The sequence below is a fragment of the Phalacrocorax aristotelis genome, chromosome 6 (assembly GCF_949628215.1).
Source record: "Phalacrocorax aristotelis chromosome 6, bGulAri2.1, whole genome shotgun sequence".
In the NCBI taxonomy this organism is placed as follows: domain Eukaryota; kingdom Metazoa; phylum Chordata; class Aves; order Suliformes; family Phalacrocoracidae; genus Phalacrocorax; species Phalacrocorax aristotelis.
In genome coordinates this window covers 17,068,940-17,094,816 of record NC_134281.1, presented here as the reverse complement: position 1 = coordinate 17,094,816, position 25,877 = coordinate 17,068,940, and the positions used below count along the sequence as shown (strand labels likewise).

The window sequence follows — 25,877 nt, the reverse complement described above, 5'->3', positions numbered from 1 at the left end:
CTGAGCTAGTTTATGGCTTCTCTCTTACAGACCATTTTAGACTCTACACAGAAACTGAATCCATGCCAGATCCGGAAGCTTTTTTACATACTCAGCACATTAGCATTCAGCCAGAGGCAAGAAGGAAGCTATATTCAGGTAAGGAGAGACAATAGAAAGGAGTTCAGGCTGTACCTTGGTCCTTTTTGCTAAGTTAACTTCCAGAGGTTTTGTTGTGCAAATACTGGCCTCATCTATGAACAGTGATTGATTGTCAGGATGTTCTTCAGCTTAAAATTCTCTTCTCCCCAGCTGGCTGCAAGCCAGCTTGTGGCTCCAGACTTTCCTACTCTGTATAGCAAGGACTCATCACAGTGACTGCATATCTTGCATCTTTCCCAGAAAGGTCCTCTTCTTTTGCACATCTAAGAAAGGTAGAGTTGATAGAAACATTGGTGGAAGGGGACTGATGGCAGTATCTAACCTAACTTCCCAGTCAAAGTGGGATTGTCACCAACATGGTATTGGGTTGGCTGTAGCTTTGTCTAGCTGAGCCTTAAAGACTTGCAAAAGTGTAAATTCAGCAGCCTCTTTCTCAAGCTTTGTCTCTCCATTATTTGGAAGTGTTCAGAAAGCATAGTTCAGCTTCTTCCCCAAGATGTCCATCTCAATTCAGTTGCTTAATGTTTGTACTCCAGAGACAACAAAGACTCATTTTAGAACTGCGCTACACAGCACAGAGGACTCTGCTGTGAAGCAGTAGACTTCATGCTTTTTGTGCCTCTAAACACGAGAAGCTGTCAAACCTGATCTGTCTAAATTAATATTCATTTTACATAGGATACCTTGTATGACTCAGTTGCAGCATACTAGTGGTGGTATCAGATAGCTTTGTCTGGATTTCTGGCCCCCTGTGCATGGCAGTGCTCAGATAAAGATAAAGAAATACATCAAAGATGTTTATTCCACAATGGAGATACCTGGGTTTAAAATCTTCTCCTTCGTAAAGCTCAGCTCCTAGAAACTAGGACTATTTGTCTTTCTTTGAGTCCCTGCATAGTTCCTAGTTGTGGGTATGTTTGCACATGCTAGCTTGAGACTATGAAGGAAAACTGCTTTTCCTCTCTTTCTGATTGGTCTGTGGCACGTAAAATAGCATGTCTGTAGTCATTTCTTCCCACTCATCCTGTTAAGATGGGGCTCTTCACTGCCAAAATTTCCAGTTGTATGGTAGGTTTAGCTCCTTTCTTAACTTCTTTCCTCAGCAATTCCCTCCCCCACCCCCAAGTCTTTATTGTGAAAATTGCCTTGGCAACATACAAAGGGACTTTGCAGCCCAGAAGGACTAGCTGTCAGGAAGAAGTGTTCTGCCTGTCGCCCCCATAAATTGCAAAAAGGAGGGGAGGAGTGTAAGCTCTAGAAGTTATTCTGAGCTGAGTTTGTGACTGTGGGGGTCCAAGGTTGGCAGTTTGGCTCTGTCCTCAGTGATACCAAAGACTCCAGGGGTAGATCATCAAAGAAATCAGTATCCTAGGAACCAAATTTTTCTTTGCCTTCTCTTAACTGTATTTCTAAAACTGATCCTTCTTGGACACGAGAATCACTGCAGGCAATTAGGCATTTGTCCTTGCACTGCACAGGTCATTACAGAGGCATCTTGCCCAGTGAAGGCCAATAAAAGATGGCATAACCATGTACTGTCCTTCTCTCTGCTACCAGTTTGTTCTTGTTGGCATTGGTAGTTTGTGCAGCATAACTCAACCTTTCATCTCCTCTGTCTCAAGACCCCTCTCTGGTCAGACCTTGTGCTTTCATGCATATCTCAATCCCTGAGGATGTCTGTATGGGCCAACCTCCTCCTTTGTAGGACCTGTAGGGAGACTAAATAAGCATCAATGCAACCAGGGCTGTTTGATTCCATAATGTTTTTCAGTGGCCTGTGAGATCTTTGCTGGTTTTATGAAGCTGCTTCGAAGTTCTCACACATGCTCTGTTGCAGCCTGAGAATGCTGCTACTCCTAACAGGGATGCTGCTCTTCTGCACCGGTCTCTGCTTAAACTAGCAATAGGACTGATGCTAACTGGCTAAAATAAGCTAGTTTTTTGCTTAGTGCATTCATCGTTCCATCCTGCTTTGAAATCAATTGCTTCCTGATACCTAATTTTAGATTTCAGGAAGCTGAGCTGTCCCTTGGCTTTGTTCAGGACCCACTTGGCAGCTGTCTCCCATGACTGGCTGCTTAGCTAAGGTTTCTGTCTTTTTTCACCTAGAGTTTATCAGTTTAAGGGATCAGGCAGAACATATCATATAGTGTCAGAGACACTATTCTGGCCCTCCTGGTGTGGCTACGCTTTTTTAGCCTCTGGTCAGCTGTTCCATTGTTATCTCTCAAGATGACGGCTTTCTTGATTAGCATCCCTCTGCCAGCAGTGCAGATGCAGCTTGGATTCCCGTGGCTGATTTGCTACACACTCTTCTGTGCTTTACCTTCAGTCTTTTTCAGTATTAGACTTCTTATCCAGAAGACTGGTCTCCCAACTTTCCTGAATCGTCACACTTCTATGACTGAGCATGCTTCGTGCTCTGCTCTCAGTGTTAGGGGACCTCTTAGTCTATCATTAGTGGCCCAGACTTTAAGAAGTCTTCAAAGCTGCGCCTGTTTTGGGAAAGTGCAGCCAATCCGCTGCTTGCACAGCTGTTGACATAGAGCACGCTGCATTGAGACTTGCTGTGGGCTTAAGGAGCTGCTGTAGGGAAGCCTTTACAATTGTGGAGGGCATGTTTGCCACACCCAGGGGACAAGGGAGGCAGCATGAAGAATGTCTTAATCCCAGGTGTCTGGTAAGCTGTTACCTGCAGCTCTCTTTGGACCTTCACTAAAAAGCTGCTTCACCCCTCAGCCTTCTGAAGTTGACAGTGTTTTGGAAGGCAGCTCTGAAGCTGCTGTTTGTGTGTGAACAACTCCAAGACCATTTGCTATTTTTTAATGTATTCTTCTATTAATTGTAGCTGAAACCTGTACCAACTACATATTCTGTGTAGCAATTAGAGCAAAGTCAAAGCAAGTAGCTTTTAGTACTGTTTGCAGCCTTACCTAGACTTGTGACCAGTATTTTCATAATAAAGGAAATAACAGAACGTATGTTGCTTTTGCAAAGCTGTACTGCCAATTAATAGGCCCCCTGCAGCCTTTGGAGATGACATTAAATGAAGATGCCAATAGAATTGTGAGTGATGCACACAAGTACCTCGGTGGTGACATGGCCTGTGTCTTTCTTTTTAGGATGATATGCACATGGTGATCAGGAAATGGCTCTCCAGCACAGTTCCCAGCCACAAACAAATGGGGATTATTGGTGCTGTTTCCATGATAGGCAGTGTGGCATTAAAAAGGTGAGAGAGAATGTGGCAAAGATGAATTTAACATGTTTTCAGTTCAGACCAAACCTGGAGTGGGACAAAGGAAGGAGGGCATTGCCTTCTAGCTCATGCACATCTTGGTCAAATCCAGAAACTTAAACTCTTCTCTGCAGATTGTGGTGTTTGGTGTTACAACCTGTTCAATACTTCTCTCCTGCTAATCTCAAAGGCATCCTGAATTTCTCGTTAATGCCTACTCGTGGATGCCTTGACTAGCACCAACAGGACCTATTGCCTGGGAAAAGATTTGAACACTGTGGTGGGCTAACTGCAGATCAGCTTCTGACACTAAGGATGAATAACCCAGCATGCTCCATGTTTGAATACAGGGAAATCTAACAGTCCTCCTTCTTGCTTCTCTTTTACTGATGTGCTGGGCATTGGCATGACAATTTCCAATGTATTGTATAATTTATGAACAGCATTCATAAACCAGTCAAATTCCTGATAAGAGCTGTGACAAAGATTAAAGCACCTGGAAAATAAGAATTTGACTAGTTTGGGAAGCATTACATAGCTTGCTGATTTTGCACTTCTTAATAAAATGCTTTTGCTATTTATTAGGTAAAGAGAAAAGCCAATCTTAGCTCTAGGCCCTGAGTCAGTGGACTTCATTATGAGGATAACTAGAATGCTTTAGGTTTCAACAGGTTAGAAGAAGCATATTATTGAAGAAGACATTGAATCTTATCCCAAGGCTCCCAAACAGCAGCAGGTCTTTTCCTGATAATGTTCTAAAGAGCGTCTTTTTAATGCATAATTCCCCAGTTTCTGGAGAGAGAACCTGGTGTGTGTGATGGGTTTTGCTGTCTCTTAAGTGTTGTACAACAAAAGGAGTATTATCAATTGCTTTCAGAAATGAAGGAGATGGTAGTTTGTTGGAGAGACCAGAACTGAACAGCGAACGTGATGGGCAGGTGAGTGTCAAGAATGGGTACATACTGGGGCAGTGTGGGAGAGAGGGAGAGTGTGGTCAACAGGAATTGTGACTGGAATCACAGTCTTGGATGAAGTAGTATGTGTGTAGCTTTGCTAGGCCTGGGATTCTTGTACAATGACTGCAGAATCCAGAATCTATTAAAATGGTTTAGGAGAAACAAAGATCTGTATTAAGAGAACAGCTGCTGGTCTTGCCTATTTTTAGTCCAGGACAAGCAGTGCTGCAGCAATCTAGTGAAAGTCTTCTATCCAGACGTTATTTCAAACACAAAAGAAACAGGACAATCTGCTTCAGTGAGCCAAAGGCAACCTTCACCTTTCTCTCAGCTTGGCAGCAGTGCCTTTCAGGCCATCTAGAGAAAGCACTTCTGCTGTACAGGGTTGGCCTAGCCTTGGCCTTTTTTCTTAATGCCTTTTGAAGAACCTTCTTCTAGGCTGGCACTCTAGGTAAGGGTGGTCCTGGGCAGACTCTTTAGTGTTATTTCATAGTGGAGCTGGGCCAGGACCTTAAAAGACCCATGTTCCTTCTTAATACTGGGTCTTTGCAAGACCAGTCACCATGGGCTGTTACCCTGGAGATAAAGCTTTGGATATGCCTCAAAGTAAATTAACGTAAAAGGGACTCCAGGTAAAAGCTTGAGTTGGATCCATTTACCGTACCCATTTCTGCAGACTTCTCTCTCCTTTTAGCTTTCTACCTTGCTGGACCTCGTGGGCTTCTGCTGTGAGCAAACACCAGAGGTCTTAGCTCTGTACTATGACGAACTCGCCAATTTGATCGAGAAGCAGAAGGGGAATTTGGACTTGCAGCTCCTGGTACGTTGAAGAGTAGTTTGAACTTAATCGCTTAAATGTATTCTTCAGAAACATGATGTTTTTCAGGCGTTGGCAGGACAGTCGTCTTGACGATTTCACTCCAGTCTGAGAACTCTCTTTTTTGTTCTAGGCATGCTTAAGGTCCTGTAAGAGATTGAGCAGATACAAAAATCCTCTTTCAGCACTCTCAGCTTTTTTGATTGTGGCAGATACCTCATTGTGCTTTAACAGCTTCCTTTATGTGAACTTCTACATGATGACAGGGAAGCCTTTTAAAGGAATTTAAATGACATTTCAGAGCATGCTTTTAAGTTTCAGATTCTACTTTTATCTATAAATGAACTTTAAACTTAGTCTGATCAGAAGCCAATTTCATTACTATTAAGGCTATCTGCCTAAGACTTGGAAGAGCCACAGTCATTTATGGTAATAAATAAATGAATGGTATTTACGGTAATAGGAGAGGTTTGTGAAGGCCACTGGACAGCTGGCTGTTCTTGCTGGGGACTCTTTTTGCATGTGCGCTGTGCTTGCCAGGAGGGTAGCAAGCTATCTTGGGGCCCAGGAGAAGACTGAAGGTTGCTGTGGAATTGAGCACTTTTTGTGGCACAAGTGCTCTTCGCACCCGCTTGTTATGGAGTGGAGGAACTGCATGTTAGAACAAGGGAAGGTGACCAGGGAGCTGTGAAAATGATGGCAGTCACTCTAAACAGCTCTGTGCCCAGGGTTAGAAATGCCAGTCTCCTGAGGTCCAGCTGAGTGCTCCAAGGAGGAAAAGCAAAGGAAGGAGGGTTTCTCCTTTTTCCTTGTTTCCTTGCAAGACTGAAATGTAAAAGCAAGCTAAGCTTCTTCTCAAAACTTTTGTGCAGATTTTTTTGGGTCTTTTCATTGTCTGTTTGTCCGGACTCTGTCACATCTATTACTTTACTTCTCCCTTAATTGTTTCTAACAATGTAAGCATGTGAAGTATGTGGGATGCATTGTGTGAAATAAACTTTGGCAACACTTTATAGCTATTTCGTTCTGATGATTGATCAGTTCTTAGGACAGAGAACTTCCCATGGCTGCCTTCCTTTTCCAGCTAGCTTCTCTGACTCTCTGCAGCACCGCAGAACTTGTAGACAAGTCAGTGTCCAAAGAGCAGGGAAGAAATCGGTTGTGCATGCTTAGCAATGTATCCTGGCCTTTTTCTCTAAAGGCAGGCCTTGGCTCTCCTTGCAGGCAGTGGCTAAATTACTATGACTGTTCCAGGATAGTTTTGCTTGACCTTATCTTTTGTATTTTTCACTGCTGTTGTTGTTTTCTTCACTGAGCCCCTTTGCTGAGCAGGTTTTTTTCCTTTCTTTATAGGAGGAGTTTGGGAAGAGTTTGGTAGAGGACTTTCCCAGTGACTTTGTGGTGGATCTCAACCCCACAGTGGATGGGTATGCTAATTGCAGGCTAAGTATTTGTAATGTTTCTGTCACTGAGAGCTGAGTTTGCCAACTAGAGCTTGTCTGTTTTTCCTTGCAGTTCTTTCTTTTTCCCAGTGAAGTCCTTGTATAATCTGGATGAAGATGAAAGTCAGGGAGCAATTGCTATTAACCTCTTGCCATTGGTGTCACAGAGTGAGCTTGGCAGGGTCACTGATGGAATGAGTAACCAAAGTAAAAGGTACTTTGACACTTAACTGTGGGATGACTGCACGGATATACCAGAAGTATATCTGACCCCATTTTTTGTCCATTACAACAGTTTTTCTGTCCTTAAATGCTCTTCCAGAAAACTGGTGATCAACAATTTTTAATATTTTTTTTTAACCATATGGTGTATTTCTTCTGCTCTGTGTCACTGGAACTTGGAAGAAGCAAAATAGAAGGTATAGGCAAGGTGGCATGGGGAGGACATAGGACACAATGGAAAAGTGATAGGCATTCTGGAGGTATATAAAACATAGGACCCGCTCAATTATTTTTTTTTTTTTGGTCCCTAGGGTAGTGTCACCAATATGTCTGTCTCCCTCTTTCCGATTGCTGAGGCTCTACACTGGAGAGCAAAACAGTGGAAGCCTGGAGGAGATCGATGCCTTATTAGGTATGGGAAATGGACCTTTTAGAGAGTGAGTGTGTCTGACTTGTTCCTGCCCCAGATTGGCAAAGACTTCCTGTAGTTGTAGGAAGGATTGTGCAGTTTGTAAAGGAGGATGAGATGCTCTGTTGCCCACTAAGTGGGCACTTCATCTGGGGATAGAGTGGCTGACGAGGCTTACTCCAGATAGTCATTGGAATTGATACAGGCTTTGGTAAGAGACTTTATCCATACAAAGACCAAAGGATGGGTAGCAAACCCAGTCCAACATGTTTCTTCCTGCTCTGTCCCAGGTTGCCCCCTGTACCTGACTGACCTGGAGGTTGAAGGGAAGCTGGACTCTCTATCCAAGCAGGAACGGGAATTTCTGTGCTCACTCCTGTTTTATGCTCTCAACTGGTTTCGTGAGGTGAGTAGAGCCTTGTATGCATGCTCTGGATATCACTGAGGAGTAGCACTTACAAACACCATCCCTAGGCTTCAGAGGTGCAATTATTTTTGAAGAAGAGTCTCTGCTCTTGGAAACCTTCTCCAGCAAGGTCCTGGTGATCTCTCCGTGTTCTCTTCATTATCATGTATCCTTTATCCTGCTGCTAGCAACAACTGGACAGAGGCACTAAGGACTGCCTTGCTGATGTGAATTTTCCACCTGCTATTCAGCTACAGTCTGTACACTCTGGCACATTTTGGTGTATGAAAATTGGTTTTGCTGTTGCAGGGAGGATGCTGTAAACCTCAAATATATGTCTATAAACTATGAGGTAATATATGTCTCAACTGTGAAGGAAACATCAGAAAAAAAAGGTCAGTCTCATGATGCTGGAGACCAGAGGTGTTGCCAGCTGGTCAAGGGCACTGGTTGTTGCCTTCTGCTTGGCATGTGTGAGGCCCTGCCTGCAGTACTGCGACAAGTCTGGGACTCTTACTGTCATTCTGGAGTGAGTCCAGCAGAGGCCAGCAGGCTGATGAAGGGCTGGAGCACGTGGCATATGAGGGGAGGCTGGGAGAGCAGAGGTTGATCAGCCTGGTGATGGGAAGCCAGAGGGGAAAGCATGTTGTGGCCTTTTACTCTGGTCTTCTGTTACCTAACAGAAAGGTTGTGCTCCACTTCCAGAGAAGCTGTGCTTTTCTTGGACGTGCTTGGTGCTCTACTAGAAAAGGCTTTAAGCAACCTGTTTAGTTAACACTGCTTTGAGCAGCGTGTTGGACTAGAGGCTTCCACAGGTCCCTTGCAAATTCAGTTGTGATTGTGTGCTTCATTCTATACCTCTGTATGCTTACAGGAGGGTGAAATGCAGTGCCTTCAAGCAGATTTGGACTATGTATTTGCTAACATTGATGGTCAGTGGGAATGTTCCCTGCTGGGGTTATTCTGATAAGATGAGCTATGTCAGAGTTGGTGCAGTTCTACATCCCTATTCCTACCTGTTCCTGCTCTTCTCCCAGGACTGCCTCTTTCCTGTCAGACCTGGGAAGGGACAACGGGTCTCCAGAGCCACAAGCAGCACAGAAACCTGGCAAGGTGCTGTCTGCTAATTCCTCTTCTTCAGTTAATACTAGACCTGTAGGTGTTGGTTTATTGCTTTTTGTAGATTACACCAATTGTGTCCATGTTCTACTAGGCTTCTGAAGAGCTTTGTCAGCAAAGCTGACAGCAAAACCGCTACCCCGAACTTTAGAAGAGCAGACCTTGGATTGTTACGAGTCTGGTTAACAGAGTCCCTTGGGAGGGAGTCCTGAAGGGCAAAGGAGTCCAGGAGGCTGGATGTTATTAAACAAGGAAGTCTCAAAGGTGCAGGAGCAGGCCGTCCCCATGTGCCGTAAGTCGAGCAGGCAGGGGAGAAGACCGGCTTGGCTGAATAGTGAGCTTTGGCTTAACTCAAGAAAAAAAGGAGAGCTTACTGCCTTTGGAAGAAGGGGCAGGTGACTCAGCGGGACTACGAGGATGTTGTGAGGTTATGCAGGGAAAAGATTAGAAAGGGGAAGGCCCAGCTGGAACTTAAACTGGCCGCCACTGTTAAAGATAACAAAAAGTGTTTTTATAAATACGTCAGTGACAAAAGGAGGGCCGGGAAGAATCTCCCTCCTTTGTTGGATGCGGAAGGTAACCTTGCCACAAAAGATAAGGAGAAGGCTGAGGTACTTAATGCTTTCTTTGCCTCAGTCTTTAACAGTCAGACTGGTCATCCTCGGGGTTGTCCGGCCCCTGTGCTGGGAGATGGAGATAGTATGCAGAATGAAGTCCCAGTTGTTGAAGAGGTGGCAGTCACCGACCTGCTCCTCCACCTGGATGTTCACAAGTCCATGGGGCCGGATGGGATCCACCCGAGGATACTGAGGGAGCTGGCAGAGGAGCTCGCCAAGCCACTGTCCATCATTTATCAGCAGTCCTGGTCAACTGGGGAGGTCCCAGATGACTAGAAACTAGCGAATGTGACGCCCCTCTACAAGAAGGGTTGGAAGGACGATACAGGGAACTACAGGCCTGTCAGCCTGACCTCGGTGCCGGGAAAGGTCATGGAGCAGATCATCTTGAATGCCATTATGTGGCACACGTGGGACAACCAGGGGATCGGGCTTAGCCAGCATGGGTTTATGAAAGGGAGGTCCTGCCTCACTAACCTGGTCTCCTTCTATGATAAGGTGACCCGCTTAGTGGATGAGGGGAAGGCTGTGGACATTGTCTACTTGGACTTTAGTAAGGCCTTTGACACTGTCTCCCACAGCATTCTCCTGGAGAAGCTGGCTGCTCACGGCTTGGACAAGTGCACTCTGTGCTGGGTTAAAAACCGGCTGGACGGCCGAGCCCAGGGAGTGGTGGTGAATGGAGCCAAATCCAGTTGGCAGCCAGTCACAAGTGGTGTTCCCCAGGGCTCAGTGTTGGAGCCGGTCCTGTTCAATATCTTCACTGATGATCTGGATGAGGGGATTGAGTGCACCCTCAGTAAGTTTGCAGATGACACCAAGCTGGGTGGGAGTGTCGATCTGCTGGAGGGCAGGAAGGCCCTACAGAGGGACCTGGACAGGCTGGATTGTTGGGCCGGAGCCAACGCTATTAGATTCAAGAAGACTAAGTGCTGGGTCCTGCACTTGTGTCACAACAACCCCGTGAGATGCTACAGGCCTGGGGAGGAGTGGCTGGAGAGCTGCCTGGAGGAAATGATCTGGGGGTGTTGGTTGACGGCCGGCTGAACATGAGCCAGCAGTGTGCTCAGGCGGCCAAGAAGGCCAATGGCATCCTGGCTTGTATCAGGAATAGTGTGCTCAGGCAGGAGCAGGGAAGTGATTGTGCCCTTGTACTTGGCACTGGTGAGGCCGCAGCTCGAGTACTGTGTTCAGGTTCGGGCCCCTCACTACAAGAAGGACATTGAGGTGCTGGAGCGTGTCCAGAGAAGGGCAACAAAGTTGGTGAAGGGTCCGGAGAACAAGTCTTATGAGGAGCAGCTGAGGGAGCTGGGGTTGTTTAGCCTGGAGAAGAGGAGGCTGAGGGGAGACCTTATTGCTCTCTATAACTACCTGAAAGGAGGTTGTAGCGAGGCGGGGGTTGGACTCTTCTCCCTAGTAACAAGCGATAGGACGAGAGGAAATGGCCTCAAGCTGCACCAGGGGAAGTTTAGGTTGGATATTAGGAAAAACTTCTTCACCAGAAGGGTTGTCAAACATTGGAACAGGCTGCCCAGGGAGGTGGTTGAGTCTCCATCCCTGGAGGTATTTAAAAGAAGGGTAGGCGTGCTGCTTGAGGATATGGTTTAGTGGTGGACTTGGCAGTGACAGGTTAGCGGTTGGACTCGATGATCTTAGAGGGTCTTTTCCAACCTTAACGATTCTATGATTCTATGATTTATTCATGTAGTCTGGATGTTGTCACACAGGCCACTTGTGCTGTGTTGTGTGCTTATTCAGGACTTAAGGATGTTATTCAGAAAAGAAAAAATAGTAAAAGTGGGTACAACTGTCCCTAAGTCAGTGAGTTTGGTTTGTATTTTTAGGTTGTAAATGCCTTCTGTGAGCAACAGGACACTGAGATGAAGGGGAAAGTTTTAACTCGATTACAGAACATCACAGAACTGCAGACTGTGCTGGGAAAATGCTTGGCAGGTGAGTATGAAACATTTGTATGTTCTGGGCCTGTACCAGCTGTAAAGTAAAACGTATTGCCTTAAACATCAATGGAGAAATTATATGGTAACACGTTTTTAGAGTGGCTTGGGAGTTCATGCATGGGCAGCTATTTTTTTCAATTTGTCTGAGTCCAAACTACCCTTCTCAATCACCACCTCAGTGACATCTCTTTGACTCTTCCCAGGCAGACCTGGCAGAATCTGCCTGAATATGGTGGACACTGGAGTAAACCAGCCCCTATCCCAAAGAAACAGTGTATTTCTCCAGTATTCAGGTTGTAACAAGCTGTTAAGGGATGTTATAAGCATCTGCTGCCTCCAGCTGCTCTGGGCCCACGAATTCCTCCTGCCTGACTGCTGGAGCCCAGCATGGACACCCTGGGGTCTCTGTCCCAGGCCAATAGACACAGCTACTTGGACTACCACAGACAAGGTGCTGCCTTCAACAGTACCTATGTATAGGGCTCGCATAAAACATAAGTAGAGACAGCCAAGTCCCCATCCTGCTCCTCAGCTGGGTAAGACTGAAGTTCACTAGTGAAGGCACACAAACAACATGCTGTAGAGTCACAAGCACACAAATGTTTGCAGATCTCACAAGTACTGGCACAGCCCCTCTGTTAGCCCACTAGCCTGGCCAAATCCCAGGCCCTGTACTCACTGGCTGTTCTGGCTTGCCACTTGCTCGCAGTCACACACACTCACGCACTCAGCTCCAGACACAGTCTGTGTGACCTGTAGAGACGCTCCCAAGAACTATGGCACCTTTTAGCTACTGACACAAAGACCCTCGCTCACTCCAGCTGCTGACATCATGGGCCCAGGGTGGTCCAACTCTAGTTGCTGGCCTGGTATTTACTCACACAGGTGTCACCAGTTGTTGGCATTTAGTCCTTGTGGCACATGTGCACATGTACACACACACAGATGATAGTGAGATTACACTGAAATATAGTTAAGAAAGTACTTAAGAAGATAGGACAGACTGCAGTGATCAGGCACAGGGTTCCGTCAGACAAGTGTACTGACTGGACAGTTCTACTGACTAGCAGTGCTGTACTCATGGCCAGTTCCTTTTACACTGTTCCTGCCCATTCCCTTCTTTATTCCTTCCCACCCCACCTCCCTGCACATTCCTTCATTAATTTGCATAGTTCTACCCTTCCCTCCCATGAGAATATCCCAAATCCTCAAATTCCTCTTTTTCCTCCCATCTTATCAGTTACAAAGTCCAGGTGTCCATTCCCAAAGCTGTGCCTGGAGTTTCTTAATGGCCATCAATTACAAACTGGAGACTTCTGGTCTTTGGCATTGTCTCCATTATCCCTTGTCTACCAGGTTTGTGTCTGTCTGTCTGTTCTTGTTCATGGCTTCCCCCTTTACTTATTATCTCCTTTTATATTGAAAAGGTCTTTGATAAGATAAACATAATGAAGAATACACTGTCACTTTCCACATACCCTTACACAAGCTATCTATTAAGAGCTGTGCTTGTAAACCAACAGACCCAACTATATCCAAAATGAAGGGGAGCCTCAACACCTTTCTACTGCCCTGAGAGCACTACAGGGCCAGCACAGAAAGGGCTCAGACATGCCAGAACAGCCTGTTAAGCTTCATCAATGTGGACAGATGTCCAAGGACAGCTAGCACTTGTTATGCTCCCTGGCTGGAGGAGTGCAAAGAGCTGTAATTCCAGCGCAGTGTGGACGTAAAATAAGGCTAATTGGAGCTAAATGTGCCTAAGCATAAGAGCAGAGGAACGTTCACCAGGACAATAAAATGTATGGTACTTCCTCTAGATATGTACCTTGCCTGTATTTTGTCATTCAGGAGCTGAACTAACCCAATATCTACATTTTGGCTCTTTCAGCAACTCCTGGCTATGTCCCACCACCAGCTACTTTTGATTCTGAAGCCCTGGAGGCCATACCATCCATTAACGCTGCTGGTCCAGTGAGAAAAAGGAACGGTAAAGAAAGTTTAAAACATTTAAGCGAACAGATGTGATGTGGGGTTTGACTGGCATATTGCACTGCAGCCATTGCACGTGTGTGTGCATAAAGCACAGAAATCCTGGCAAGGTCTATCTAGCTTGAGATCTTACCTGATCAACTCCTCTTCCAGCTGAAGTAGAGATGTAAAAATATCCTACTCCAAACAGGTGTTGGAAAGTCTGTCTCCTTGGGAAAGCTGATGCTTAGCATTTAACAGTGAAAATCCAGGGCTTTCATTGACTGTTTTTACCTGCCAAAGTATTTTCTTCAGCAGTAAGTTGTTCTGATGGGTTCATGCAATTGTCTGGTACTGAAGCTGTGGCTTGAGCTGCCTTGCAAATCCCTGACCTTTAGGTTGTACCTAACCGATCTCTCAGGAGCTTTGTCATGGCTCTACTGCACAAGGAAATGCTTCTTTCATCCTTTCCCATTGCTAGCTTCCACAGAGAAGAAACAGAACTTGCCTTTCAGTTTTTCAGGCTGAAGTAGATTTGCTTTGTTCTTTCTCTCTCTAGTTCTATTTCTCGTTTAGATTAACATTTCCTGGGAACATGTCTGCCTTTGAGTCAAGCTGGACAAAAATTCACATTCCATTCAATGAGAACAACTGGAGGAGCCCACAGATTAGACAGCCTTTTTCTCTTGTGCCAAACCCATTCTGCAGGGACGGGACCTGTCACGTTAAGAGTGATTAAGGCAGAAGGAAAGTTATGACTATGTTCTGCAGACAAGAGGAAGACCCGTCACTTTAGATACTTGATTTTGAAGGAGCAGAAGTAAGTGCTTAGACTAATAAGCCCAGCTCAGATCAGGAGATGTCTTAGCTTAGCTTGCCTTGCCTTAAAAAAAAAAAAATCAGAGTGTGCTGTGACCATGGGTCACAGCCTTGAGAACATATAGATTTGACATCAACCTTGCTCCTCCTTCACGGGTGCAGCATCTCGCTGTAGCTGAGCTAAATTAAATAGTTTACTGCCAACAAATAGGGCAAGGCTTCACTCTCCCCCTCACACCTCCCCCTCAGCTGCCTGATTTCTTGCCCTGTGTTATTACATGGTAGCTGTTTTGGCTAGTTACTTCTTGCTAGGTTAGTTTTTTGCTATTTTAACAATCTCTGCTTAACCAGGGATCAGGCTTCCTGAATCAGTGTAAGGCAAGTGTCAGGTGTGTGTGGCTGGGAATAGGAGAAAGAGGTAGGAGGAGGAGCAGGACTACCCCATAGCCATTAGATCAGCTCAAGCACTGCCATAAAAAGTATAGCCCAAGACTATTACTCAGAGGAAAGAGAACAGGGAGCTCCTCAGGAGAGACATATCAAATTCACTTACCAGTCTGATTCAGAGGGTTTATTTATTATGACCTTCTCCTGTCTGACTGTGCTTTTCCGAAGATAACGCAATAAGAGATGCAGTTTCATTGATACTGCTTCACTTCATCTATGGCCTGGCCCCCAGAAAGGATCACAGAGATACAAAAGCAGAAGTCTCTGCTCATCAGCATAGCAGTTATAAAAGGCAGATGAAAGTGTATGCCAGACTTAGTACTTGTTGAGGGTTTCCCTGAGCATTCCCTTCTCCAGGTTGCTTATGAAGTTGAATAAAACTTACTCCTGAAGGACTCAATGGCTGATTCCATCTCTAAAGTGCATATTAAGTACTACCCTATGCTGCTTCTCCTCTAACAAGTCCAAGAAAGCACTGTTCCAGCTCAGTTCCTTAATAGTTTCTGGTGTAAAACCTTGTCAAAGTCTTTTTGGAAATCTAAATCTCTTCTGGCTGATGGATGCCTTTTATCCACAGGATACCAACGCCCTGGCGGGCTAGTGAGGCAAGGTTTTCCTTTGCAGAAGCCCTGCTGACTTTTCCCCAACAGACCATATATCCATGTGCTCAGTGATCTTATTTTTATTGTAGACAGCTCTGCCATTTTCCCAGTGATGGAGGATAGAGTCACCCATCTTTAATTTTCTAGATTCTTGATAGTTCCCTTTCTGTTAAGAGGAATTATGTTCACAAGCCTCTGGTATTGTGGCCAGCAGTTCTGAAATGTTGCATTTGAACTCCTTTGGGGACTTGTGTGAATGTCACCTGGCCCTGGTGATTTACCAGATGTCTGTTTGGCCTAATACATCCTATGCAATTACTTGAAATCAGTGTAGTTTCTTTGATCTCTCTGCTACATAGTGCATCAGGTATGAGAATTTCCCTACCACTGTCCACAACAAAGACCATTGCAAGGAATTAATTGAGTTACTCTGCTGTTGGCTTGGCAGGCCTGCAAGTCCCTTCTGTAGTTGTGTCTTACCTTCCTTTTCCAGGTCCTCTTCCTTTCTCAATACTGCATCTGCAGAAGAAACATTAAATTTTGGTTCAAGCATTTTTTAAGATGATGTCCCACTCATTTCTGCAATCACTTCATGATGTTTAAACTACAGTAATAACAGTGAGACTTGCTTTAATTTCTTACTGTGATTTTATAAAAGAGAAGCTGGTTGTGAGGGATCCCCAAATGCATTGGACTCTCTTTTGGACTGTGATCCTGGCTATGGATGACACATAACCTGTACATGCTCCATGCTTTCTTAGAGCTGATTGAAGTACAACCTGTGCTATTTCCCTGGCTGCAAGTGCTGTCTAGTGCAGAGTGCAGTGTAGCCTTTGTTTCTGAAGTTTTTTCTTTCTTTCAGGAAAGAAAAAAAAAACTGATGGCAGCAAAGCTGGCACTGCAGATCGTTCTCAAGCAGATGACAGTTCTGGAGGAAACCAGCCTGATAGCGAGCTCTCTGAGCTGGAGAAGGTAGGTGTATACCCCTGGGAACTTGCAAGAAAAACAGACTAGGGAAGATGACAAAGAAACACAAACAAAAGCTTAGAGAGAGGGGATGTTAATTTCAAAATTAATCACAGTCAATTGGTTCAGTTCTGCTTTCTGACACCTTCCTCCCAAATGAATTTTGACAATTGTCTGCTGCAGAGGCCAGCCACTCTCCAGCAGGCAGCGTGGTTCAGGGCAGTGCAAATCTGCAGGATTATCAGTAATACTATTAGTTACTCTCTGGTTAAGACTATGGAATGTTTCTATTTTAAGCCAGCGTCCCATCTCTCAAATTACGGCAATAACCTGCCATTCCTAGACTCAGGTCAGAAATTGTGAGATTAATCTGGAAAATACAGACCCTGGTAAGGACCGTATCTCCCACTGATTCTAGTTTGCTTGTCATGGGTGCTCATTCTGCAGATTTTCCTTGGGGTATTTAATCAATGTATTTGGGAGAAGGCATCTTTAAAATTATCCATTTTCATCACACATTAAGAACTATTTCCCAAGTCTATCAACTAATGAATTATTGGATTTTATTTCTTATTCTTTTGAATAAGCTCTTACCATATTGTCATCATGTCTGGAATGCAAGATCTGTGCTGGCTGAAAGAGAGAAGCCAAGGGAGTGTGCCCGGCTTTGGCCTCATCATCCTGGGGTATGGGATCTCATAAGCATCCCACAAGGCCCCACTTCTACCACTACTACTAATAAATGTTATTCAGAGTCTATCTTATTAATATCAGCCAGGCAAATACGCTTCTACTTCCCTGCTATTGTACAGATATGATAACTGAGTCAGATATGATAACAAAGTCACTTAAGTTACACAGAATAAGAAAAGTCTCAAATAGTTTTGGGAAGGAACGTATCTAATCTTTCTTACTTAACTAGAGTACTGGTCCCAGACTACTCTTTAGATGCCATGCCGTGCCCAGGACAACAGAATACAGAAATCCTGTTGTGAGCCACATGTAACATACATCGGCTCCCATGATAGGGTTGTGTGGACTGAATCTCTTAGAACTTACAGATTGTCAACCAGAGGCAACAGAGAATCCCATAGTTTACCATCCTAGTATTTATCAAAGATAAAAATGTTAGCCTTCATCTCTTGTAGTGCTTATGGTGCAAGTCAAGATGGGTTTCACAATGGCCACTGATTCACAGAAATGAGGTAGCAAAGATTATTCCAGTTTCCTAAGTATTTTTTTTTTCTAGAAAACCTTTAGTAACTTCTGTAGTCCAAAATGCAAATGCTTCTGGTTCTGTGCTTGTCTCTCTACTAGCTATCGTTAATTCTTCTTAGTCTTTTTCAACCTGGTACAAACTATATAAGTCTGTGTGAAGGAAATAGTTTTATTTGAGCTAGAATGTCTTATCATCTTGCAGGTTGCAACCTTAATTCTGCCATTTACTTTTCAGACTGCTGCTGAGAAAGAGGCAGGAAATCCTATGGCACAGCTGCAGAGCTATCGCCTGTACTTCCGGGAGTTAGACCTCGAAGTGTTCACTGTACTCCACTGTGGGCTGCTGACAAAGTCTGTCTTGGACACAGAGATGCATACAGAGGTGAATGGAGCAGCATAAAAGCATGATAAGGCTTTGTGTAGCTGCCTCTCTCAGAGGCCTTGGCCCTTTCTAATCCTTTAAAATGGACACAAGATTGATGTTAAGATGTGTTGGTCCAGGGCTGTAGCTAGGTAGCAGGAGAGAATTTGCCCCCAGAGAAACCAAAGTACTTCAAGACACTGAGATAAGGACTTTCCTGAGAACAGCAGACATGCAGTGTAGCAATGTTAAAACCAAAGTAATGTTGCAGAAGAGGAAAAAAGACATAGTATAGCATGTATAGACCTACTGGGAAAAAGGGGGCTTTAATACTGAACACCGCTAAGGTGTAGGTTGTTAAATACACTAAGAAGTGGCTTGCCTGTTAAAAAGAACCTATGACATTTAAGTAAAGTCCATGTTGCAGAAAGGTTATTGTCTCAAGGCATCAGCAGACTGTAAAATTAGCACAAATGTTAGACTGGTGTCATGGATGTGCCCTCAGTGGGAAGGGTCCCGTTTATCATCTGGGAGCTTATATAAAACTCAATTACTAGGGATGTGGAAAGTATAGAATCATAGAATCGTTAAGGTTGGAAAAGACCCTCTAAGATCATCGAGTCCAACTGCTAACCTGTCACTGCCAAGTCCACCACTAAACCATATCCTCAAGCAGCACGCCTACCCTTCTTTTAAATACCTCCAGGGATGGAGACTCAACCACCTCCCTGGGCAGCCTGTTCCAATGTTTGACAACCCTTCTGGTGAAGAAGTTTTTCCTAATATCCAACCTAAACTTCCCCTGGTGCAGCTTGAGGCCATTTCCTCTCGTCCTATCGCTTGTTACTAGGGAGAAGAGTCCAACCCCCGCCTCGCTACAACCTCCTTTCAGGTAGTTATAGAGAGCAATAAGGTCTCCCCTCAGCCTCCTCTTCTCCAGGCTAAACAACCCCAGCTCCCTCAGCTGCTCCTCATAAGACTTGTTCTCCGGACCCTTCACCAACTTTGTTGCCCTTCTCTGGACACGCTCCAGCACCTCAATGTCCTTCTTGTAGTGAGGGGCCCGAACCTGAACACAGTACTCGAGCTGCGGCCTCACCAGTGCCAAGTACAAGGGCACAATCACTTCCCTGCTCCTGCCTGAGCACACTATTCCTGATACAAGCCAGGATGCCATTGGCCTTCTTGGCCGCCTGAGCACACTGCTGGCTCATGTTCAGCCGGCCGTCAACCAACACCCCCAGATCATTTCCTCCAGGCAGCTCTCCAGCCACTCCTCCCCAGGCCTGTAGCATCTCACGGGGTTGTTGTGACACAAGTGCAGGACCCAGCACTTAGTCTTCTTGAATCTAATAGCGTTGGCTCCGGCCCAACAATCCAGCCTGTCCAGGTCCCTCTGTAGGGCCTTCCTGCCCTCCAGCAGATCGACACTCCCACCCAGCTTGGTGTCATCTGCAAACTTACTGAGGGTGCACTCAATCCCCTCATCCAGATCATCAGTGAAGATATTGAACAGGACCGGCTCCAACACTGAGCCCTGGGGAACACCACTTGTGACTGGCTGCCAACTGGATTTGGCTCCATTCACCACCACTCCCTGGGCTCGGCCGTCCAGCCGGTTTTTAACCCAGCACAGAGTGCACTTGTCCAAGCCGTGAGCAGCCAGCTTCTCCAGGAGAATGCTGTGGGAGACAGTGTCAAAGGCCTTACTAAAGTCCAAGTAGACAATGTCCACAGCCTTCCCCTCATCCACTAAGCGGGTCACCTTATCATAGAAGGAGACCAGGTTAGTGAGGCAGGACCTCCCTTTCATAAACCCATGCTGGCTAAGCCCGATCCCCTGGTTGTCCCACGTGTGCCACATAATGGCATTCAAGATGATCTGCTCCATGACCTTTCCCGGCACCGAGGTCAGGCTGACAGGCCTGTAGTTCCCTGTATCGTCCTTCCAACCCTTCTTGTAGAGGGGCGTCACATTCGCTAGTTTCTAGTCATCTGGGACCTCCCCAGTTGACCAGGACTGCTGATAAATGATGGACAGTGGCTTGGCGAGCTCCTCTGCCAGCTCCCTCAGTATCCTCGGGTGGATCCCATCCGGCCCCATGGACTTGTGAACATCCAGGTGGAGGAGCAGGTCGGTGACTGCCACCTCTTCAACAACTGGGACTTCATTCTGCATACTATCTCCATCTCCCAGCACAGGGGCCGGACAACCCCGAGGATGACCAGTCTGACTGTTAAAGACTGAGGCAAAGAAAGCATTAAGTACCTCAGCCTTCTCCTTATCTTTTGTGGCAAGGTTACCTTCCGCATCCAACAAAGGAGGGAGATTCTTCCCGGCCCTCCTTTTGTCACTGACGTATTTATAAAAACACTTTTTGTTATCTTTAACAGTGGCGGCCAGTTTAAGTTCCAGCTGGGCCTTCCCCTTTCTAATCTTTTCCCTGCATAACCTCACAACATCCTCGTAGTCCCGCTGAGTCACCTGCCCCTTCTTCCAAAGGCAGTAAGCTCTCCTTTTTTTCTTGAGTTAAGCAGAAGTGCTTAATTCTGTTACCCTCTTTATAGGCAGGCTGAGTCCATCTGGAGTCTAATTTTGTTAAGGTATAGTAAGATTTGTAAAATGTGAAAAGGCCACGACAGGCTGAAGGACAGGCTGGCATGCTCCAAGGACAGCTGTGTCTGTGCATGCAGGTCACAGGCCAACTTGAAGACTGTTTAACTAGTCTCTTGGGCTATGTGGTGTTGTTTCAAATTACTTCTTGACTATTGCTCAGTTGGTGAATTTTGTGACTCTTTGGGCTTAAACCTCTTTTTATCCTTAGGAGCTTATTTTCAATGTCAACATATATAAATCAGTTCTTTTTCAGCTGAGGCAATATCAGTAACACCTAACTGCTATGTCCAAAGGACCAAATTTGCTTCACACTTTGAGTAACCAGAAACAATGCCCCATAACACCTTACCATATACCAAATAGGTCCCTGGCTGAGGTTAACTAAGACAGGAGTCAAAACTGGCAACGAAGGGCATGAACTTGAGCTTCACAGCACTACAATTATGTCTGGCTCCTGGGACTGACAGTTCTTGTAATTGCAGACTCGTGAAGTTGTGCAGCTGGGGCCTGCTGAACTTTGCTTCCTTCTGGATGACCTGTGCTGGAAGCTGGAACATGTGCTGACCCCGGGCTCCACAAGGAGAGTGCCCTTTCCAAAGGCAAGTACAGCAGCAGCTGCTGGGGCTAGATCTGGGCGGAAGCAGAGCACATCAGTGGCCTTAAGGCCTTTCCCAAGAGAAATGTTGTTGAGAATTATTTTTACCTAACAGTTAAATGGAAGTCCTGATGCCCAACTGTGTGTCAGAGCAGCACTTGCTCTTTCAAAAGAGACTTCTGTACCACCTCCCTTGCTGAAGTGTTTGCAGCACTTCTGATTCTCTGGATGTCTCAGGAAAGGGCGTATAACTGAAGGAAAGCCTTGCAGACTCAAGACTCTAGTGACCCTTTTCCGAGCCCTCCTTGGGGAAACCGGCTCTGCTGTTCAAGCAGCAGCAGCTCATGAAAGGCAGGCCAGATAGCTGCCATATCCAGCAGAAGCTGCCGGATCCGTGTTTCTGCTTTTTGCCACAGTCTTTAGTACACCCAGAGTGCAGTGACTCCTTGTATTCCTGGCAGATGCCTTCAGGAGCAAAGTAAACATGTGTGGCCCATTGCATTAAACTATGGGAAATTCACTACAGCCTGATGGACTCAATCATATTCAGTGTTCTTTCTCCTTTTCCTCCTGTCTTAATTCCCACATGCAGAGACTGACTTCTCTTAGTGTTTGAGTAAAATGTAAAAGAGCTACATGTCACATCAGTTTTATTCTTTTCATCAAATGTTATTCATTTGTCTGAGTTGGTGCGGGTTGTTCAGCAGAAGGCAACTTTCTTACTCTGTGACCCTCCTGACAGAGTGCATGACCTCGGGCATTGCACTGCTCAGAAGTAGCCTGAGAAGTAGCGCTTGATGTGAAGTTATTCTCAAATAAGGCTCATGAAGTGACTTGAATTTTTTGCTGCAGGAAAGGGGCCACAAGTATATCGGCTTTTCCCACCTGTGTCAGAGATCCCCCAAGGAAGTTGCTATGTGTGTAGTCACGCTACTAAAGCCACTGTGTAATCACATAGAGAATATGCACAACTACTTCCAGGTCAGTGGGCAGCAATTTTGACTCAAAAAAACTGTCAAGTTTTGTCACCTCTAAAGGTATTTTTGGTTTTGTTTGTGCGAGAAAGAGAGTAGTTTTGTTTTCTTCAGGTTTTTTAAACATGGAATTTATGGAAATGGATTCTTGAGCCATTATCTTTCCTCGGAATAGCATTTAATGAATTATTTGTTCTGTATTAAAGGCAGTAGTTATACAAAATCGGGGTGTGGAGGATGACCCAGAATTGAACATCCAGGAGCATCAGCTGATGTCCTCTTGTTACCAACAGCTGTTACTAACTTTTCGCTCCCTGTTTGCTTGGTGAGTTCAAACAAAAGAGAATATAGTCATCTAAATGACCATAGACTGCTTATTGCTGCTTCTTCTTGTACCTTTTCTTTAAAGTGTTTGTACCCAGCAAATGGCCTGTCAGCCATGCAGAACACCACACTGCAGTGGCTGGAAACTTTTAAGTACTTTATATTTATGTCAAGCTTCATTGCCTGATCCTGTGCTGAACTAAAACTGCAGGTGATTAACAGAGAATGCATGATGAGGCACTGAACCGGCTAGAATTCAATGTGGTTTTGGATCAAGACCAGCCTAAGTGGCACAAGGGCACACCTAGTCGTGCAACTCTCATCTGCTTAGGGATCTTGGAATGCCTTCCCCAGTAAGTCCCCTCATCCTTTGCTAAATTGCCACCGCCTGAATTGTGGGCAATGAAAGAATGTCTTTTGCCAATGGGAAAGGATGAATGTGTACTTCACTGATGAAAAGCCTGTGCTGCTGATGCACTTGAACTGGATTAATAAATGCCAAACTCAACAATGCATGAGAGCCTGGATTTGACCTCTTCGTCAGCTAATAAAATCCAGGATAGCATCACAGAAGTTTTTTCTGAACCCTATTTTAGATCTGTGTGCAGAAAGTGTTTTACCTTTTTAATTATAAAAAACCAATAGTAATTATGTTAAAAGTGTACGAGGTCTGAGGTCTGCTTCTCGGCCACTACTGGAGCTGTAGGGATCCAGATCCACTCCTGGCTATTCCTGGATTGGTCATTTTCTCATTAGCCAGTATGAACGTTGGTTGTTCCTGAGTGTACCCTTCTTGTAAACCAAAGAAACCGACACACTTTGTAACCACAGGCAGCAAAGTGTGGATAGAGAGTAGTATAATTCTGTTTTGCTGTAGGTCAGGCAGCCATATACTGGGGATAGCTGTCCAGTCACTTAGGTCCAACAACCAAATTACAACTGCTTTTATGTACATTTAATCAAACCCTCTTATATTACGAATTGTTAATTAACTTGTGTGTTAAAGGTGCACCTAAGCATTACTGTTATCAAGTGTAAGTGTTCAGTCAGTGTATCTAGAACATGGAGGCATCAGAGCCTTTCCAAAATGCGTATCCTCACTGAATGATTTCACAGCCACTGGTGGTTCAAAGAATTAATGACGATCTCTACACTTTTCCTCCCTATCAGGCTCCTACCTGTTGTTCAAGAGGTGACCAGCCACTCTCACTGCATTTGGACAGCAACTGTCATTAGACATCCTCTTTTTTTTCAGGACTGCATAGCATTGTTTTAGTATATATGGACCTCAACTTACGTGAAATGGCCTGTCCTCTCCTAGCCAGGTCTGCAGTCTAACTGAAAAGTTAGTATTGTGTGTGCACAAGGTTTTCCGTTCCCTGGAGAAGATAAAGTGTGCATGAACTAAGTTTTTCAGTTTTTTGTGTCCCCTTATAACTTTTATATTGCAGGGTTCTTCTTGCATATCCAGCTTCTTTATTTTTCTTGTTGCAAAAATATGCCCAGACATGCTTTTGCATCTGATACCTCTCTTCCTGCTAGTCTTATGGATTATTTTGGGTTTTTTCTTCCTCCTCAGGAATGGTTTTTCTCACCTTGAAAATACTGACTTGCTAAGGTCAGCTCTCCAGGTGCTTGCAGACAGGCTAAAGCCAGGAGAGACAGAGTTTCTTCTTCTTGAGGAGCTGATAAGGTAGAATCAGTATTTCTGAAAGGGGTGAATTCAAGCAGTTTTCCATATTTTGTGTGGGCATTGTGGATAAATGGGTGTTTGGGAGCTCTCACAGAGACCATACTACCTTCAGAGAGCTTTGTATTTAATTGAATGGCAGTGCAGTCAAACCTTGTTAAAAGGAGCTACTGGATTATAAAATATGCATTGATCTATGGATCTCGTTCATTTGTATGCTATTTGAGACTAGATTAGTAGGATTCACAGAAATAATGAGTATGTTCTGGATAGCTAAAATGCCTACAGGAACACTAGGCATAAAGATGTTGCTAGATTTAGAGTGACTGGGGCTTGAGAGGAGTTTCTCAGTGACTGAATTTTTATCTAACAGTGGTTGACTATCCCTTCTTCAGAAGGGCACTGCCAGAGACAAAATAGGGAGACCTTGGATCTGAGATGGTCTAATACTTCCTTTTTATTTATGTGTTTCCGGGAGATTACCCTATCTGCACTGGTTTTACCTTTTCCTTTTCCTGTTATCCCCAGTGAGAGTTTTCACTACCTACTGAATTTCCATCAGAGTGTTCCTAGCTTCCAGTGTGCGTTCATGCTTACTCAGCTCCTGATTGCCATTGCTGAGAAACCAATGGCTGGCTGGAAGAAAGAGAAAATGGGTAATGTGTGAAGAACCTCTAATCTCAGATTAGTTTTCATGCTGTCCTTTGTCTATAAATCTTGGATTCTATCTCTGTGGTGCATCTTTTGAGGAGAGATTTCCCATTGATATCCTAGTAATCTCACTGGGGGAACAGTCCCAGCTGTTAATAAAAGGAACAGTAAATATATTAACCTCCTTGGTATTTGTTTTGCTGTGCCTCAGTCACAGCAGACTTCAACTCTCTTAGCTGGTGTTTTTAAAAATCAGAGCCTCACAGCTTTGAACAGTGCTAAGAAAAAGCCTGCTGTTCAATTTTGGTACCAGTTTAATCACTGATTATGGAGGTGGTCATAGACTTAATCTAGTGTAGCTTCCTGGTGTAAGTACAGATGTTGTGACAGATCATTTCCAAAAAATTACAGAAGTGAACTGCAAATACAGCTGTTACTTCAGGGCAGAGAGAGGAAAACCTGTATTTTCTTAACCCTATGCAACAAACATTTTCAATTAAGAGAGCTCTTCTCATGGGTTTGGACCTGTTCTGTAAGAGGAGCAGCATTCAAGCAGACAAGGCGTAGACATGTTTGCAAGGAATATACAAGAAAAGTAGTTAGTCTCCACTTTGTCACACACTGAAACAAAGACGCCAGATAGTCACCTCTCTCAGCCATACCTTGTCATGGTAACACGCCTCTAGAATTTGTCCTTCTCATATCCCCATAGCCACTCAGAATTTTAAGTTCCCTACTTTGAGATTATTTCATTATTTTAAACAGTGCCATACTGGGAGAACTTCCCACTGAGTGTGCCAGGCAATAATCAATTTTAACTAATAATTTCCTGGTTTTAAACATTTCTGCAAGAGACAAGCAGGTTTGTTAGCAGTTTTGATTTAAGAAGCCTGTAAACTTTAAACTTGCCTGTTCACATTTATTATTATAGTGCTGTGGCCAAAAAGCCAAGTCACTTGTTATTGGAATTCTGTTTCTAGAAATGGATGCCCTAAGGGTTGCATAATGCCTAATTAGAACCAAACAGTTGTCACACTGTGGAAGCTACCAAACAAATAAGGCTTAACGTAAGTTTGTCAGGGAGAAATGGCCAGAGATGGATCATGGTTCTGATGTGAACAGGTATTCCAGACCAGGAACACGCTGGATGTGCGTATATTTTCTTATCATGATAAATGTCTTGTGGCCTTACTACTTTTTTTAGAGGAAATGCATTCTGACTTACCAAAGTTTGGGTATGTTGAGGGGTAGCGATATTGTGGTCTTTCAAAAAGTCATTTGGTCGCACTGCCTTTATATGGAACAAGGAGATTGTCT

General features: G+C 44.7%; 1 protein-coding gene across 5 annotated transcripts in view; it reads left to right on the top strand.

Moving 5' to 3' along the window:
• FANCD2 (FA complementation group D2) overlaps nucleotides 1-25,877 on the top strand; it is a 57,523-nt gene that overhangs the window by 19,738 nt on the left and 11,908 nt on the right. For 4 of the 5 annotated variants that reach the window (XM_075096195.1, XM_075096192.1, XM_075096194.1 and 1 more), the window contains exons 18-34: nucleotides 31-138; nucleotides 3,264-3,373; nucleotides 4,257-4,317; nucleotides 5,030-5,155; nucleotides 6,506-6,579; nucleotides 6,668-6,808; nucleotides 7,128-7,228; nucleotides 7,516-7,631; nucleotides 11,212-11,320; nucleotides 13,217-13,315; nucleotides 16,027-16,136; nucleotides 17,584-17,730; nucleotides 20,809-20,925; nucleotides 21,774-21,902; nucleotides 22,102-22,220; nucleotides 23,799-23,912; nucleotides 24,438-24,565. In XM_075096195.1, the coding sequence (XP_074952296.1) occupies nucleotides 31-138; nucleotides 3,264-3,373; nucleotides 4,257-4,317; nucleotides 5,030-5,155; nucleotides 6,506-6,579; nucleotides 6,668-6,808; nucleotides 7,128-7,228; nucleotides 7,516-7,631; nucleotides 11,212-11,320; nucleotides 13,217-13,315; nucleotides 16,027-16,136; nucleotides 17,584-17,730; nucleotides 20,809-20,925; nucleotides 21,774-21,902; nucleotides 22,102-22,220; nucleotides 23,799-23,912; nucleotides 24,438-24,565 (1,909 nt within the window). Of the gene's footprint in view, nucleotides 1-30; nucleotides 139-3,263; nucleotides 3,374-4,256; nucleotides 4,318-5,029; nucleotides 5,156-6,505; nucleotides 6,580-6,667; nucleotides 6,809-7,127; nucleotides 7,229-7,515; nucleotides 7,632-11,211; nucleotides 11,321-13,216; nucleotides 13,316-16,026; nucleotides 16,137-17,583; nucleotides 17,731-20,808; nucleotides 20,930-21,773; nucleotides 21,903-22,101; nucleotides 22,221-23,798; nucleotides 23,913-24,437; nucleotides 24,566-25,877 lie in introns of all 5 variants that reach the window. The other variant, XM_075096196.1, reaches the window with a different exon arrangement.